This window comes from Alligator mississippiensis, chromosome 2, assembly GCF_030867095.1.
Source record: "Alligator mississippiensis isolate rAllMis1 chromosome 2, rAllMis1, whole genome shotgun sequence".
In the NCBI taxonomy this organism is placed as follows: Eukaryota; Metazoa; Chordata; order Crocodylia; family Alligatoridae; genus Alligator; species Alligator mississippiensis.
In genome coordinates, this window is record NC_081825.1 from 20,899,893 (window position 1) to 20,912,500 (window position 12,608).

General features: G+C 45.0%; 1 protein-coding gene across 11 annotated transcripts in view; it reads left to right on the top strand.

The window, feature by feature from the left end:
• Positions 1–12,608, top strand: part of ADD1 (adducin 1) — a 126,783-nt gene that overhangs the window by 83,943 nt on the left and 30,232 nt on the right. For all 11 annotated transcript variants that reach the window (XM_019478991.2, XM_059721527.1, XM_019478976.2 and 8 more), the window contains exons 6-9: positions 1,910–2,059; positions 3,331–3,474; positions 4,685–4,783; positions 5,117–5,293. In XM_019478991.2, coding sequence (XP_019334536.1) covers positions 1,910–2,059; positions 3,331–3,474; positions 4,685–4,783; positions 5,117–5,293 — 570 coding nt within the window. The remainder of the gene's footprint in view (positions 1–1,909; positions 2,060–3,330; positions 3,475–4,684; positions 4,784–5,116; positions 5,294–12,608) is intronic.

A 12,608-nucleotide genomic window follows, 5' to 3' on the forward strand; every position in this document is an offset into this window, starting at 1 on the left:
TGTCCAGCACACCCCTCCACCTCCCCTGGGTAAGATGCGAATGCGCCAGGGGAAATGCTGCTGCCACACCCCTGGGCGTGCTCCATCCCTGCCCGCTTGCATGTACCCCCAAAGATCTTTCTGAGTACCCCTGGGGGTACATATACCCCCAGCTGACAACCCCTGAACTAGATGTTGTAAGCTGCACCATTTGTGTGCAGGAAAATGGTTTAGATCTATTTAAACACAGGAGTTGAAAATGGAACAAATGGGAATAGGGAGGCAGGGTGTCAGCAATAGTTAAAGAAAACATGCCCTTACTTACGAGACTGACTTGCTGGAAAATCAATCGTGTGCTAAAAATCTGTGGTTGCTGTGTGTTCCAGTGCACCTAACAGGTGAGGATTTAATTGCATTTCATAATCAAGTAGGACCTAAGGCTATCAAGATTAAATACCAAAGATAGCTCAGTTTATAGAGAAAGAGCCTTCATACTTCTAAATAGGAGTTTACCTGGCAAAGATAAAAATAATTACGTTATCAAGCAAACAGTGGATCTCTGCCTGCAGCTAAGAAACAATAAGAAAGTATAAAAGAGAATGGATTTAGATGTTACTTTCCAGATCAAGTATTAATCTGAGGAAAAAAGAGGGCCTAAAAAAACCATTCCTGGAGCCAAATGTTAAAGGGGACTTTTTATGCAGGTAAATAAAAGGTAACCTGCAGAAGAGTGAGTGGAAATAATCTTGGTCCCTTTCTTGCCCAAAAGAGGACTGAAAGGTGTTAGTTTTGGGGTTTCATTTTGGTTTGTTTGTTTTTTTAAATCTTTTCCACTAGAAGTATAGGTCCCATCTATGGTGAAAAGCTATATGATCAATGAAGATTTAATGGAAATGGTGTCACAAGAAGCAAGGAAGTAAAAGCCAAACAGCATAGCAGAACAATTAATTTACATTTATACAATTGCTTATTGATGGGTTTAATTTCTTACAGGAATTTAAGTAATATAGAAGGCATGTTTGGTGCTAACATAAAAAAAATCTTCAGTTCCTTATAATATATTCATCATAATGTACTGTATTTATTTGATTCTGAGATAAGGCCTTCTGCCCCCCATTTAACATGGGGTGGGGAAAGCCCTTTGTCTTAGAATCACATACAAGGGTGCGGCAGGGGGCAGGCGGCTGGCAGCTGCTGTGGCTCCAGCTTCAACCCCTGCTGGGGATCAGGGTCATGGTCATAGCTGTAGCTGCTGTCTGCCTCTACACCCCGCCATCTCTCCCCTGCAGTGACTTTTCCCCATCTCCCTTCCTCACCTGCCATGTAGCCTCTGCTCCCCTGCCTGCCCTCCTTTCCACCCCCTAATCCTTGCTCCGCACCAGCAGGCTCTGTGCATGCTGCAGCTTGGGGCACTGAGCATGGCTCCAGCCTGACCCTGTAGCAGTGCCTGCACAGCTGCTACAGGAACTGTGCTGAGGCTGTGCTCAGTGCCCCAGGCTAGAACAGGCACTGAGCCTTCTGGAGCAAGTGTAAGGGGAGGCGAGGCGGGGAGCAGAGAGGCTGTGGGGAGGGGGAGCAGAGTGGGGAGGGGAGGCTGAAACTGGGGGCAGGGGGGCAGGCAGGTAGCAGGGAGCAAGACCTTCACCTCCCCACTCTCTGCCCCCCCCGCTCCCCCCCCCAGCTGTGGGGGGATGAATTAAAGACAATCCTCCAATAATTAGATTCTACATGTGCAATATTTATAACAAATTTATAAATTTTCCATGTATAGAATCTAATTATTAGGGGGTCATTTTACATTCAGGGTCACCTTAGTTTTGAGAAAATATAGAACTTTTAAATATATTAATAAGGAAAATGAATTAAAATATTCATTGAACCTGCAAAATAATAATTTTTAAAATTGTCTATTTCAATCTGTCATTGTCAGGTTAAGATTAATATTCAAGGTGATGTTGTTGATCGTGGAAGCACTAATTTGGGTGTAAACCAAGCTGGTTTTACTTTGCACTCTGCAATTTATGCAGCTCGACCTGATGTTAAATGCATTGTTCATATTCACACACCAGCAGGGGCAGCGGTAAGCATTTCCTTTTAATGTAGCTTCTAATAGAAATATGGTTGGTCCCATAGACTCAAATATATTTATTTATCTTATTTAAAACTTGGATGCTTTGAACCCATACTCATGTGAGTAATAGTCCTACGTGAACTTTGGTAATCACTGACCTATGCATGTGAGTATGGCTTACTCATGAGTGTTTGTAGAATTGGATCCTACAGCAGCAAATGAAAACATCTGTGGTGTTTATGAAAATTATATTTATGATGGATGTTTTAATCTACATTTGCTTTAAAAATTTAAAATTTGTATGGTTCTAATAAGGATGATACCATTTTCAGTCAATGCCTCTTACAAACTCCTAGAATGCACTACTTGTCTATGAACGTGACTTGATATTTCCTGTATTTCCTGAATGAATGTGTTGCATAATTAAATATTTATTCTCTTGTACCTACCTTGTGGTTCTGGTGACAAATCTGACACTGATTTCACAGCACAGGTAGCAGGATTAGTCTCAAATACTGGACGCACATATAAATCCATAAATTCCTGCTTACATTTTGTTTTCTATGAACAACTGATTATAAATCACAATCAAACTCATTTCCCTAGAATCTTTTACAGGTGTCATACTGATGACCATGGATCCTGATTGTCTCTGATTAAAAAAAAAAAAAATCCCTACTTATCAGTTAAAAAAAATTCACCCAAAATCCACATTTTTCCATGATCAAAATAAAAAAATGTGAATTTTGGCTTAATTTTTTAAACCTAAAATTGGGGATTTTTTTTTAACAAAGAAAACCAGGAACCCTACTGATGCCTGAGTTTCCTAGCTAGTTGTAACTGCTTAACTGAAGTTCTCATTATGATATTTTTGTTTCAAAATTAACTCAGAATATCAATACAAACATTTTAAGGTGCGTAAAAGACCAAAGCTTTGAACAAATTTCTAATCGTGGCTCAAATTTTAAATTTTAATAATATATGTTGTTTTTAACTGCAGTGTTGTGTAATTATCTGAGTCCAACCTTATCACTCATAATGTTGCATTTTAAAACATGCACTCGGAATAGGGAGAGAATACGAATTAAGAAGAGCTTTGTATTTGAAGTCCTTTGCAAGTTGTATTTACTTCCGTTCTCTTTTAAATTAATTATATTTAATCTTAGTATGTTATATGCAGTTTTGTTTGTTAGCAAAAAAATCAGTCTTTGTGACATACTAATGCATTTTTTGTTGTTTTGATTTATTATTCCCTTCTTTAAAATCCGTTATCATCACAGGTTTCTGCAATGAAGTGTGGCCTGTTGCCTATCTCACCTGAAGCACTCTCCCTAGGAGAAGTGGCTTACCATGACTACCATGGTATTCTAGTGGATGATGAGGAAAAAGTGTTAATTCAGAAAAATTTAGGACCTAAGAGCAAGGTCAGTTATCATTTGTAAAGTTTAAAGTGCAAGCATCGATGCCTACACAGTCAGATGGGTTGCAAATTGGCTGGAGGGCCGCACCCAGAGAGTGGTAGTGGACGGGTCTTTTTTGACCTGGAGGGATGTGGGCAGTGGGGCCCCCCAGGGCTCGGTCCTCAGGCCCACACTGTTCAACATCTTCGTCAGCAACTTGAACGAGGGGATAAAAAGCACCCTGTTCAAATTCGCGGATGACACTAAGATGTGGGGAGAGGTGGGCACGATGAAAGGGAGGGGCAGGCTACAACTAAATCTACAAGGGTGGGCGGATGAAAATAGGATGGAATTCAATACTGACAAGTGCAAGGTACTGCACCTAGGGAGAAAGAACTAGCAGCATACCTATAGGCTGGGGAACTCCCTTCTTGTCAGCACAGAGGTAGAAAAGGGATCTTGGAGTCATTATTGATTCCAAGCTGAACATGGGCCGCCAATGTGAGGACATGGTCAGTAAGACTAACCACACCTTGTTGTGCATCCACAGATGCATCACGAGCAGGTCCAAGGAGGTGATCCTCCTCCTCTATGCGACATTGATCAGGCTGCATTTGGAGTACTGTGTCCAGTTCTGAGTGTTGCACTTCAGAAGGGATGTGGACAGCATGGAGAGGGTTCAAAGAGGGCCACTCGCATGGTCAGGGGGCAGCGGGGCAGGCCCTGTGAGGAGAGGCTACGAGACCTGAACCTGTTCAGACTCCACGAGAGAAGGCTGAGAGGGAATCTGGTGGCCGTCTATAAAGTTACCAGGGGGGACCAGCAGGGAACAGGAGAGTCCCCCGAGCACTACCAGGAGTAACTAGGAATAACAGCCACAAGTTGACTAAGAGTAGGTTCAGCCTGGACATCAGGAAGCACTGCTTCACAGTCAGGGTGGCTAGGATCTGGAACCAACTTCCAAGGGAAGTGGTGCTCGCTCCTACCCTGGGGGTCTTCAAAAGAAGGCTAGACAATCACCTAGCCGGGGTCATTTGACCCCAGCATTCTTTCCTGCCCACGGCAGGGGGTCGGACTTGATGATCTGCTCAGGTCCCTTCCGACTCTACCAACTGTGAAACTATAAGTAGTTGTTTTTCAATTGGGAGTACAGAGAAGAGGTTGGATGTTTTAAGGTTTTACAAATGGGCTCCTCTCAGTATCTTACATTATTTGTAATCTGTGTTTGTTTTAGGTTCTTATTCTCAGAAACCATGGCCTGGTATCAGTTGGAGAGACTATTGAAGAGGCTTTCTACTATATTCATAATCTAGTAGTTGCCTGTGAGATTCAAGTAAGAATTTTAGTATTTTAAAAAATTAGTCTGCTATGTATATTGTATACAAAATGATCTAAAATGTTAGTTTAGCAGTACCTTTGAACTAGTAAGCTAGAACTGTTTAACTTATACATTTATTTCCAGTCAAGTCAATTTTCCATTTAAAAACTAGAACATTTTAAAGTTTCATATTTAAAATGTTTTCATTATTGTAACATTATACTGATTTGTTTACTTCTTAAAGTAAGATTCGAATTTGAAAAATGGAATATAGGACTTTATGCTCTTTCAGCTGTTATCCCATTGGTTATGTTAAAGAAACTGAAGTGTGCCCTTATTGTCCTTAAGGTACGTACCCTGGCCAGTGCAGGGGGGCCTGACAACTTAGTGCTGTTAGACCCTGGGAAGTACAAAGCCAAGTCTCGTTCTCCTGAGTCTCCAGCAGCTGAGGGTACTGTATCCCATCCAAAATGGCAGATTGGAGAGCAGGAATTTGAAGCCCTTATGCGAATGCTTGATAATCTGGTAGGTCAGACATTGTATATTTAGTATGTTTTTATATGATGATAAATTAAAAATTTTCTTTTAAGACATTGTGGTGAAGAAATTAATTCTAAGGGTCTTTGTTGCTTTAATTTGCTTGTATGGATCTGGTGATGGATTTGATTTTTAATTTTTTTTAGTTAAATGATTTTTTTCTGTAGATCCTACTGTAGGTGCAAATGGATTTTTCTTAACTACCAGTGTCACATTGGTCTATGATGACATAGACCAGGGTTTAGCAACCTTTTACCAATGGTGGACCCTAAGGGGGCAGCACTAGTTGTGACCCAGATATTGGCAAGTTCCCACTGCTGCTGCCTGTCACCAGTTCCCCACCCCCATCACCTTCTCTTGAATGCCGCTACAGACAAATACAGCTTGTTGACTGTACATTGCCAGCTGCTGGCAATAGACAGTGTAAGCCTACCTCAGTTCCCCCTTAATGCCCATGGCTGAAACACAGAACCTTGTCCATCTTCTGATGGATTCATTTTCCTAAAGGGTAGATGCAATAAGTGCCTATATATGCGACATATTATCATGAACATAATGTTTGTCAAATGTCTTCTGTGATCTTTATAATTCTGGCTGAAGTCCTCTTACTCACCATCCCAGATCTCTTTACAAACAAATGGATTATAGTCCAGCCTCAAATACTATGAAGAGCCCACATAGTGATCAGCCCAAATTAACGTGACAAAAGGAACGGTCTCTTCAATAATAACATTGAACATGTTAATATTGGGACCTCACTGGCTTTTCACTGTCCCTGGGTCAGCATTGAGCTAGTAGGTTTCCACAGTAAACCATGGTTGCCAATCCCAAGTGATCACTAGAGTAATCCATTCTGGGCTTGCATTTGGTCAACAGGACACCCCCATTGTACATACACTTGTTCACCATGGTTGACCCAGGCTAAATGCCAGACCCTTTTTATATAGGAAGTATAAGCCTGGGCTTCCAGCTTGGCTGGCTTCCTCCTTGAGTTGACTTAGAGACATCTGTTCTTTCTAAGCAATCCATCTTGCTCTCAGATTAGTTCAGAGATTAGATAGAACAAGGCAGTGATCATTCTGTTATCCCCTTACTGCTGATTAAGCTTTGATAGTCAGACTATTATAGGTTTTCAAGCATTTTTCAGTTTGCTTCTGTTTGTTTAAACGTAATGGGCTTGTCATAATAACTAAGTCAGATGTAAAGTTCAGAAAAGTTAAAACTCCCCGCTCCCACTGTCCTAGGAAGGTTTCTGCTTATCAGTCACAGATGGATCTATACCGATACATGCCCTAAGAAGGAAGTTTTGTTCACTGTGTGGTAATTTCTTCAAGATGTTTTGCTGTGAGATTCCATCCTTTCTACCTGCTGTACAGCATTTTCACCAACACAGGTCTTGAGTTCCAGGGAAAATGAGATAAGGTGACAGCTACCCTGTATTTATGCGCCTCCCCTCCCCACCCTCATGTAGGTGCATGAGATGGCATAGGATACAGTTATGGTCCTGGTGATCATTGCTACTGAAGAAAAATCAGAGCTCTCATATGTGGAATTTACAGTCTAATACCACCTCCGACCACGTCCCAAAGAACCCCAGCTTCTGGAAGGCACATAACCATGCTTCCTTAGTATCATGCCTGTTATTGCATTAGCAGGAGTGTTGCCAATGGATCGAGGGAAGTAATTATTCCCCTCTATTCAGCACTGGTGAGGCCACACCTGGAGTCCACTTGTTTCCAGTTTTGGACCCCCCACTCCAGAAAGGATGGGGCAGAATGGATGTGGATGTGGCATGGATAGTCTCGCGGAGGGCAGTGAAAATGATGAGGGGGTTGAGGTCCGTGACTGAAGGAGAGGCTGGTGGAACTGGGCTTATTGAGTCTGCAGAAGAGAAGATGGATTTGATCGCAGCCTTTAACTGTCTGAAGGGTGGTTCAGAAGAGGATGGAGCTAGGCTGTTTTCAGTGGTGACAGATGACAGAACAAGGAACAATGGTCTCAAGTTGCAGCAAGGGAAGTTTTAGGAAAAACTTTCTCATTAGGAGAGTGGTGAAGCACTGGAACGGGTTACTTAGAGAGGTGGTGGAATCTCCATCACTGGAGGTTTTTAAGGCCTGGCTTAACAACGCACTGGCTGGAATGATCTGGTTGGGGATGGACATGCTTTGAGCAGGGGGTTGGACTGGATGACCTCCTGAGGCCCCTTTCAACCTTAATTTTCTATGATTCAAAAATGTTGTGTGTGTAATTTTGTTTTTTTATCTTGAGTATTTAAAGCTTATATGAGTGGTGGAATAGTCAGCTGCAGCCTGCTCCAAACCCCACTTAAGACTGGGCTTTAGATTAATACCTTGATGTACATATTTACAGGATCTGGGTTTCATATATCATAGATCAGTGGTGCTTAACCTTTTTCCTTGGCAGATGAGTTGGGCAGTGTCCCATCCGCCTGTGAGCTGGATCCTGCTAGTGGTCCAAATCTGGCCCCAGGGAGGGTACAGTGGGCACCATCTGGCCACGTGGAGGGAGGTGGGGGCAGCCGAGCCACAACCTGGCCTTGCAGAGGGAAGGGGGAATAGGCATAGGCAGGACAGAGGTGTCTCCAAACTGGCCTCATGGGAGGAAGGAGGCATGACCTGACCTCCATCCAGATGTGGCTGGGACTGGCAGTGTGGGGCTTGGGGTTTGGCAACCACTCACCAGCAGCCAAATTTGCTGCCCCATAGAGAGTCCCACAGGCCAGATGTGATGACTCTATGGGCCACATTTGGAGGTTGAGCACCCCAGCATAGACTGATTCCTTTTGCATGTTGTGGCTATAGTGCAGCTCCCCATTTAACACTATATGGTCCTGTATTCCCCTCTCCCCCTAACCTGAAATGTGGATTATAATAGTAACGTTGTTACTTGGCAAATATTGTTAATTAACGGATGTTAATTAAGCACAGCTTTACAAGCACTCATGGTGCTCTGGTGTGGTGCCAGAGGACTGGAAAAGGGCCAGTGTGGTTCCCATTTTCAAAAAAGGGAGGAAGGAGGACCCAGGAAACTATAGGCTAGTCAGTCTTACCTCGGTCCTGGGTAAGCTTTTTGAGAGAGTTATCCTGGTGCATGTCCACGAGGGGCCAGCAGGGGAGATTATGCTTAGGGGCAACCAACATGGGTTCATTAGAGGCAGGTCCTGTCAGACCAACTTGGTGGCCTTCTATGATCAGGTCACAAAATCCTTAGACACAGGGGTAGCAGTGGACATAGTCTTTCTGGACTTTAGGAAGGCCTTCGACACAGTCTCTCACCCCATTCTCATTAAAAAACTAGGGGCCTGTGGCATCGATACCTACACAATCAAATGGGTCACTAGTTGGCTGGAGGGCCGCACCCAGAGAGTGGTGGTTAACGGGTGTTATTCGACCTGGAGGGATGTGGGCAGTGGGGTTCTGCAGGGCTTGGTCCTCGGGCCCACACTGTTCAACATCTTCATCAGTGACTTGGAAGAGGTTGTAAAAAGCACCCTGTTCAAGTTTGCAGATGACACTAAGATGTGGGGAGAAGTGAGCACACTAGAAGGGAGGAATAGACTGCAATTAGACCTAGACAGGTTACAGGGGTGGGCAGATGAAAACAGGATGGGTTTCAACACTGACAAGTGCAAGGTACTGCACCTGGGGAGGAAGAACCAGCAGCATACCTACAGGTGGGGAACTCCCTTCTCATCAGTGCAGAGGCAGAAAAAGGTCTTGGAGTCATTACTGATGCCAAAATGAACATGGGCTGACAGTGTGGGGAAGCAGTCAGGAAGGCCAACCATACCTTTTCATGCATCCACAGATGCATCTCAAGCAGGTCCAAGGAGGTGATCCTCCCACTCTATGCGACACTGGTCAGGCTGCAGTTGGAGTACTGCGTCCAGTTCTGGGCGCCGCACTTCAGAAGGGATGTGGACAGCATGGAGAGGGTCCAGAGGAGGGCCGCTCGCATGATCAGGGGTCAGCAGGGCAGGCCCTACAAGGAGAGATTAGGGACCTGAACCTGTTCAGCCTCCACAAGAGAAGGCTGAGGGGGGACCTACTGGCCATTTATAAACTGGTCAGAGGGGACCAGCAGGCATTGGGGGAGTCCCTGTTCTCCCGAGCACTACCGGGAGTGACAAGAAATAACGGTCACAAGCTGGCAGAGGGTAGATTTAGGTTAGATATCGGGAGGCGCTACTTCACTGTCAGGGCGGCTAAGATCTGGAACCAATTTCCAAGAGAAGTGATGCTGGCTCCTACCCTGGGGGTCTTTAAAAGGAGGCTGGATGAACACCTCGCCAGGGTCGTTTGACCCCAGTACTCTTTCCTGCCATGGCAGGGGGTTGGACTTGATGATCTGCTCAGGTCCCTTCCAACCCTACCAACTATGAAATGTGTAAAATGTCTAGATTCACTTGTCAGCTTCGTGAAAACTAAGATTCTTTACTAATCCATCCCAAAGCAACCAGCTGCTCTTCCGCATGCTATAATTAGGGGACAATTCTTGGAGAATGTTGAGTATTTCCCTTACCTAGGTAGTCACCTTTCCCAAAAAGGAAACATAGACAATGATATTCAACACCAGATAAAATCTGCGAGTATGGCCTTTAGATGTCCTTAAAACTGTATCTTCAATGATCATGACATCAGGACCCAAACCAAAGTTCTTATCTACCAGGCTGCTGTCATCCCTACCCGGTTGTATGGGTGCAAAACTTGGATGACATATTGGAAATCCTTGAAAGCTTTGCAATGCTATGACTAGCATTGTCTTCAGAAAAACTCTCCTTGTCAATCTGAAGGATAGAAGAATGAATGCCAGCTTTTCTGGCTCCAGGAAACACCGTTGGCATTGAAACCACATTTACAGGAAACCAACTTTATTCGGCAGGACACGTCATAAGCATGCCTGACAACTAGCTTCCAAAACAGGTCCTATACTCCCAACTTGCTGCTCTAGAAGTGGACAAAAAAGAGATTCGAGGACACAATGAAGGCCAATGTGAAGAAATGCAATCTTAGCATCAGTACCTGGGAGACTTGAGCTCTGAATTGTCCCCTGTAGCACTGTGATGTACATAAAGCATTGATCATTTCAAGTAAACTTGTTTCACTGTGGATACAGATAGGTGAGCAGACAAAGAAAAAGAGCTGAGGTCCAGCATCGCCGGGACCTACTTCTTCCTCCTGAAACTGTTTTCCACATCTACAGTTGCATATGCAGATTTCAGATTGGTCACCTCCAGTTATCTACGAACTCACCGCTGATTTCCCTATTTACTAGAAGACGGTCATTCTCATATTGAGGGACTGCTGCTGATGCCAGTTGCAGGCAGTGACATCATGTAATCCTTTAATAAGCTTATCAAGCTCCATTTTAGAAATGGTGCTTTCTTTTTTGCTTTCATTAGTCACCTTGGAGTTAAATTGTGGTCTCTGAATGTTCATGTGCCTCCACTGATAGAGTATTTGTCTGAGAATCAGAATGGCATAGCCTAAGCCTGTGTTATGAGCAGGGTTCCTGGTTTTCTCTGTTAAAAAATCCAAAATTCTCTTTTAATATTCCAAAATTCTCTCTGATTTAAAACCCCCCAAATCCACTTTTTTCCATGATTAAAATGAAACCTCTCTCTCTCTATATATATATATGTGTGTGTGTGTGTGTGTGTGTGTGTACATATATATATGTATCGTTTGAACACTATGTTTTATTGATATATTTACAATTTTATAGCAATTTGGGAGCCTACTAGCACCTCGATCATTATAATAAAATACATTCTAAATACCTCTATATTTTGGTGTTTGATTTTGGTTTTTTTATCATGGAAAATCACAGCTCCCTCTATCCCCTTCGCTCAGCAGGACATGAGTCCAGCTTTGGCTGCCCTTCCTCCCTCCCTCCCCCCACTGCTTTGTGCTGCTGAGCAGCCTTAATATGCTGATGCCCTGCTCTTGCCCATACGGTTGCCCCTCACTTCCAAACCATAGCTTGGTGCCCCCTCATTCCCAACCCACAGCCCCTTGCCCTGCTGGAGGGGGCCCCCAGCTGCCCCCAGACCCCAGCTAAAAAAAGGCCATCTTTTAAAAAAGCGAAGATAATACCTCCCAGAGTAGATGTTCATTTCTTCTGTCAAGTGCACTCTTTAAACCTGCAAGCAAACGTCACATACTGGTAGCAAAATACCTGAAATCTGCCTTGGCTGAAAAAACCAAACCATTTGGTAGCCTGTGACTTGACCCAGGTGGTGTTTCTGCTATTAAATCTGTGCTGAGAAGCGGGGGGAGAACCCCTCTGGGAATTCTGGGCAGCAAAGCCTGACTGAAAGTGTTTCTGCTGGGCCTGGGCTACAGTCAGATCCCTGAGCAGCTCTGACACTGCCTTCAGCAGAAACTTGGGGGTGCTCCTGTGTTCAGAAGTGCCCTGGCCTGTCCCAGGCGGTCCCACAACGTCTTAGAACCAGAATCATAGACAGTGAGGGCTGGAAGGGACCTCAGGAGGTCACCTAGTCCCAACCGCCTGATCAAAACAGGACCATCCCCAACTAGATCATCCTAGCCAATGGTACTGGATTGCCTCAGTGAGTTGGACAAAGATTTCAATTGGCGCCAATGACTACCCTCAGAGCAATACCCCTATTCCTAGGTCAGTTTGCCCTCCCCATACTGGTAACTGGGGGAGCACAACTGACACGTTGGAGGTGTTGAGAGAGACAACTCCTCACCCTGGAGTGCCGAGAACAGACCAGGAGGGAGAGCAGGGGAGGAGTTCCCACCCCCAGCCCTGCTACACAAGAGAGCTGGTACCTTGCAAGCAGTGACTTGGGTTTGGTTTGGGTGCCCAGAAGCCTCACACATCCTGCACCTTGTCTGCAGGGGGAGGACCTCGATAGGCAGCCTTGGGAATCTGAGTAGCCCCGCGCTCTACAGGGCTGGGCAGTAGGAAAGCCTCCCGAGGTGGTGGTGGTGGCAGTAGCAGCAGCAGCCCCTCAGGGCGCCAGTTGCCTCATTACCTTGCCACCAGCCGAGGTGGCTCCCATGCTCCACCAGGAGCTGGGGCAAGCTTGTGAGGTGAGCAAGTTGGAGCTACTGCCACCCACAGTGGAAACTGTGACCAGCTCAGTTCTGTGCTGCACAGCTGCATGGCTCTGAGTTTGGCATGCAGCCCGTGCCCAGCAGCCTGGCAGAGCCGGAGTTGCCATCTGAGAGCAGGCAGCTCTACCTCCCTGCCTATGCCCCCTCCTTCCCTTCCCCTTTCCTCATGGTTCCCCGTCAGTCCTACTCCTTTCCCT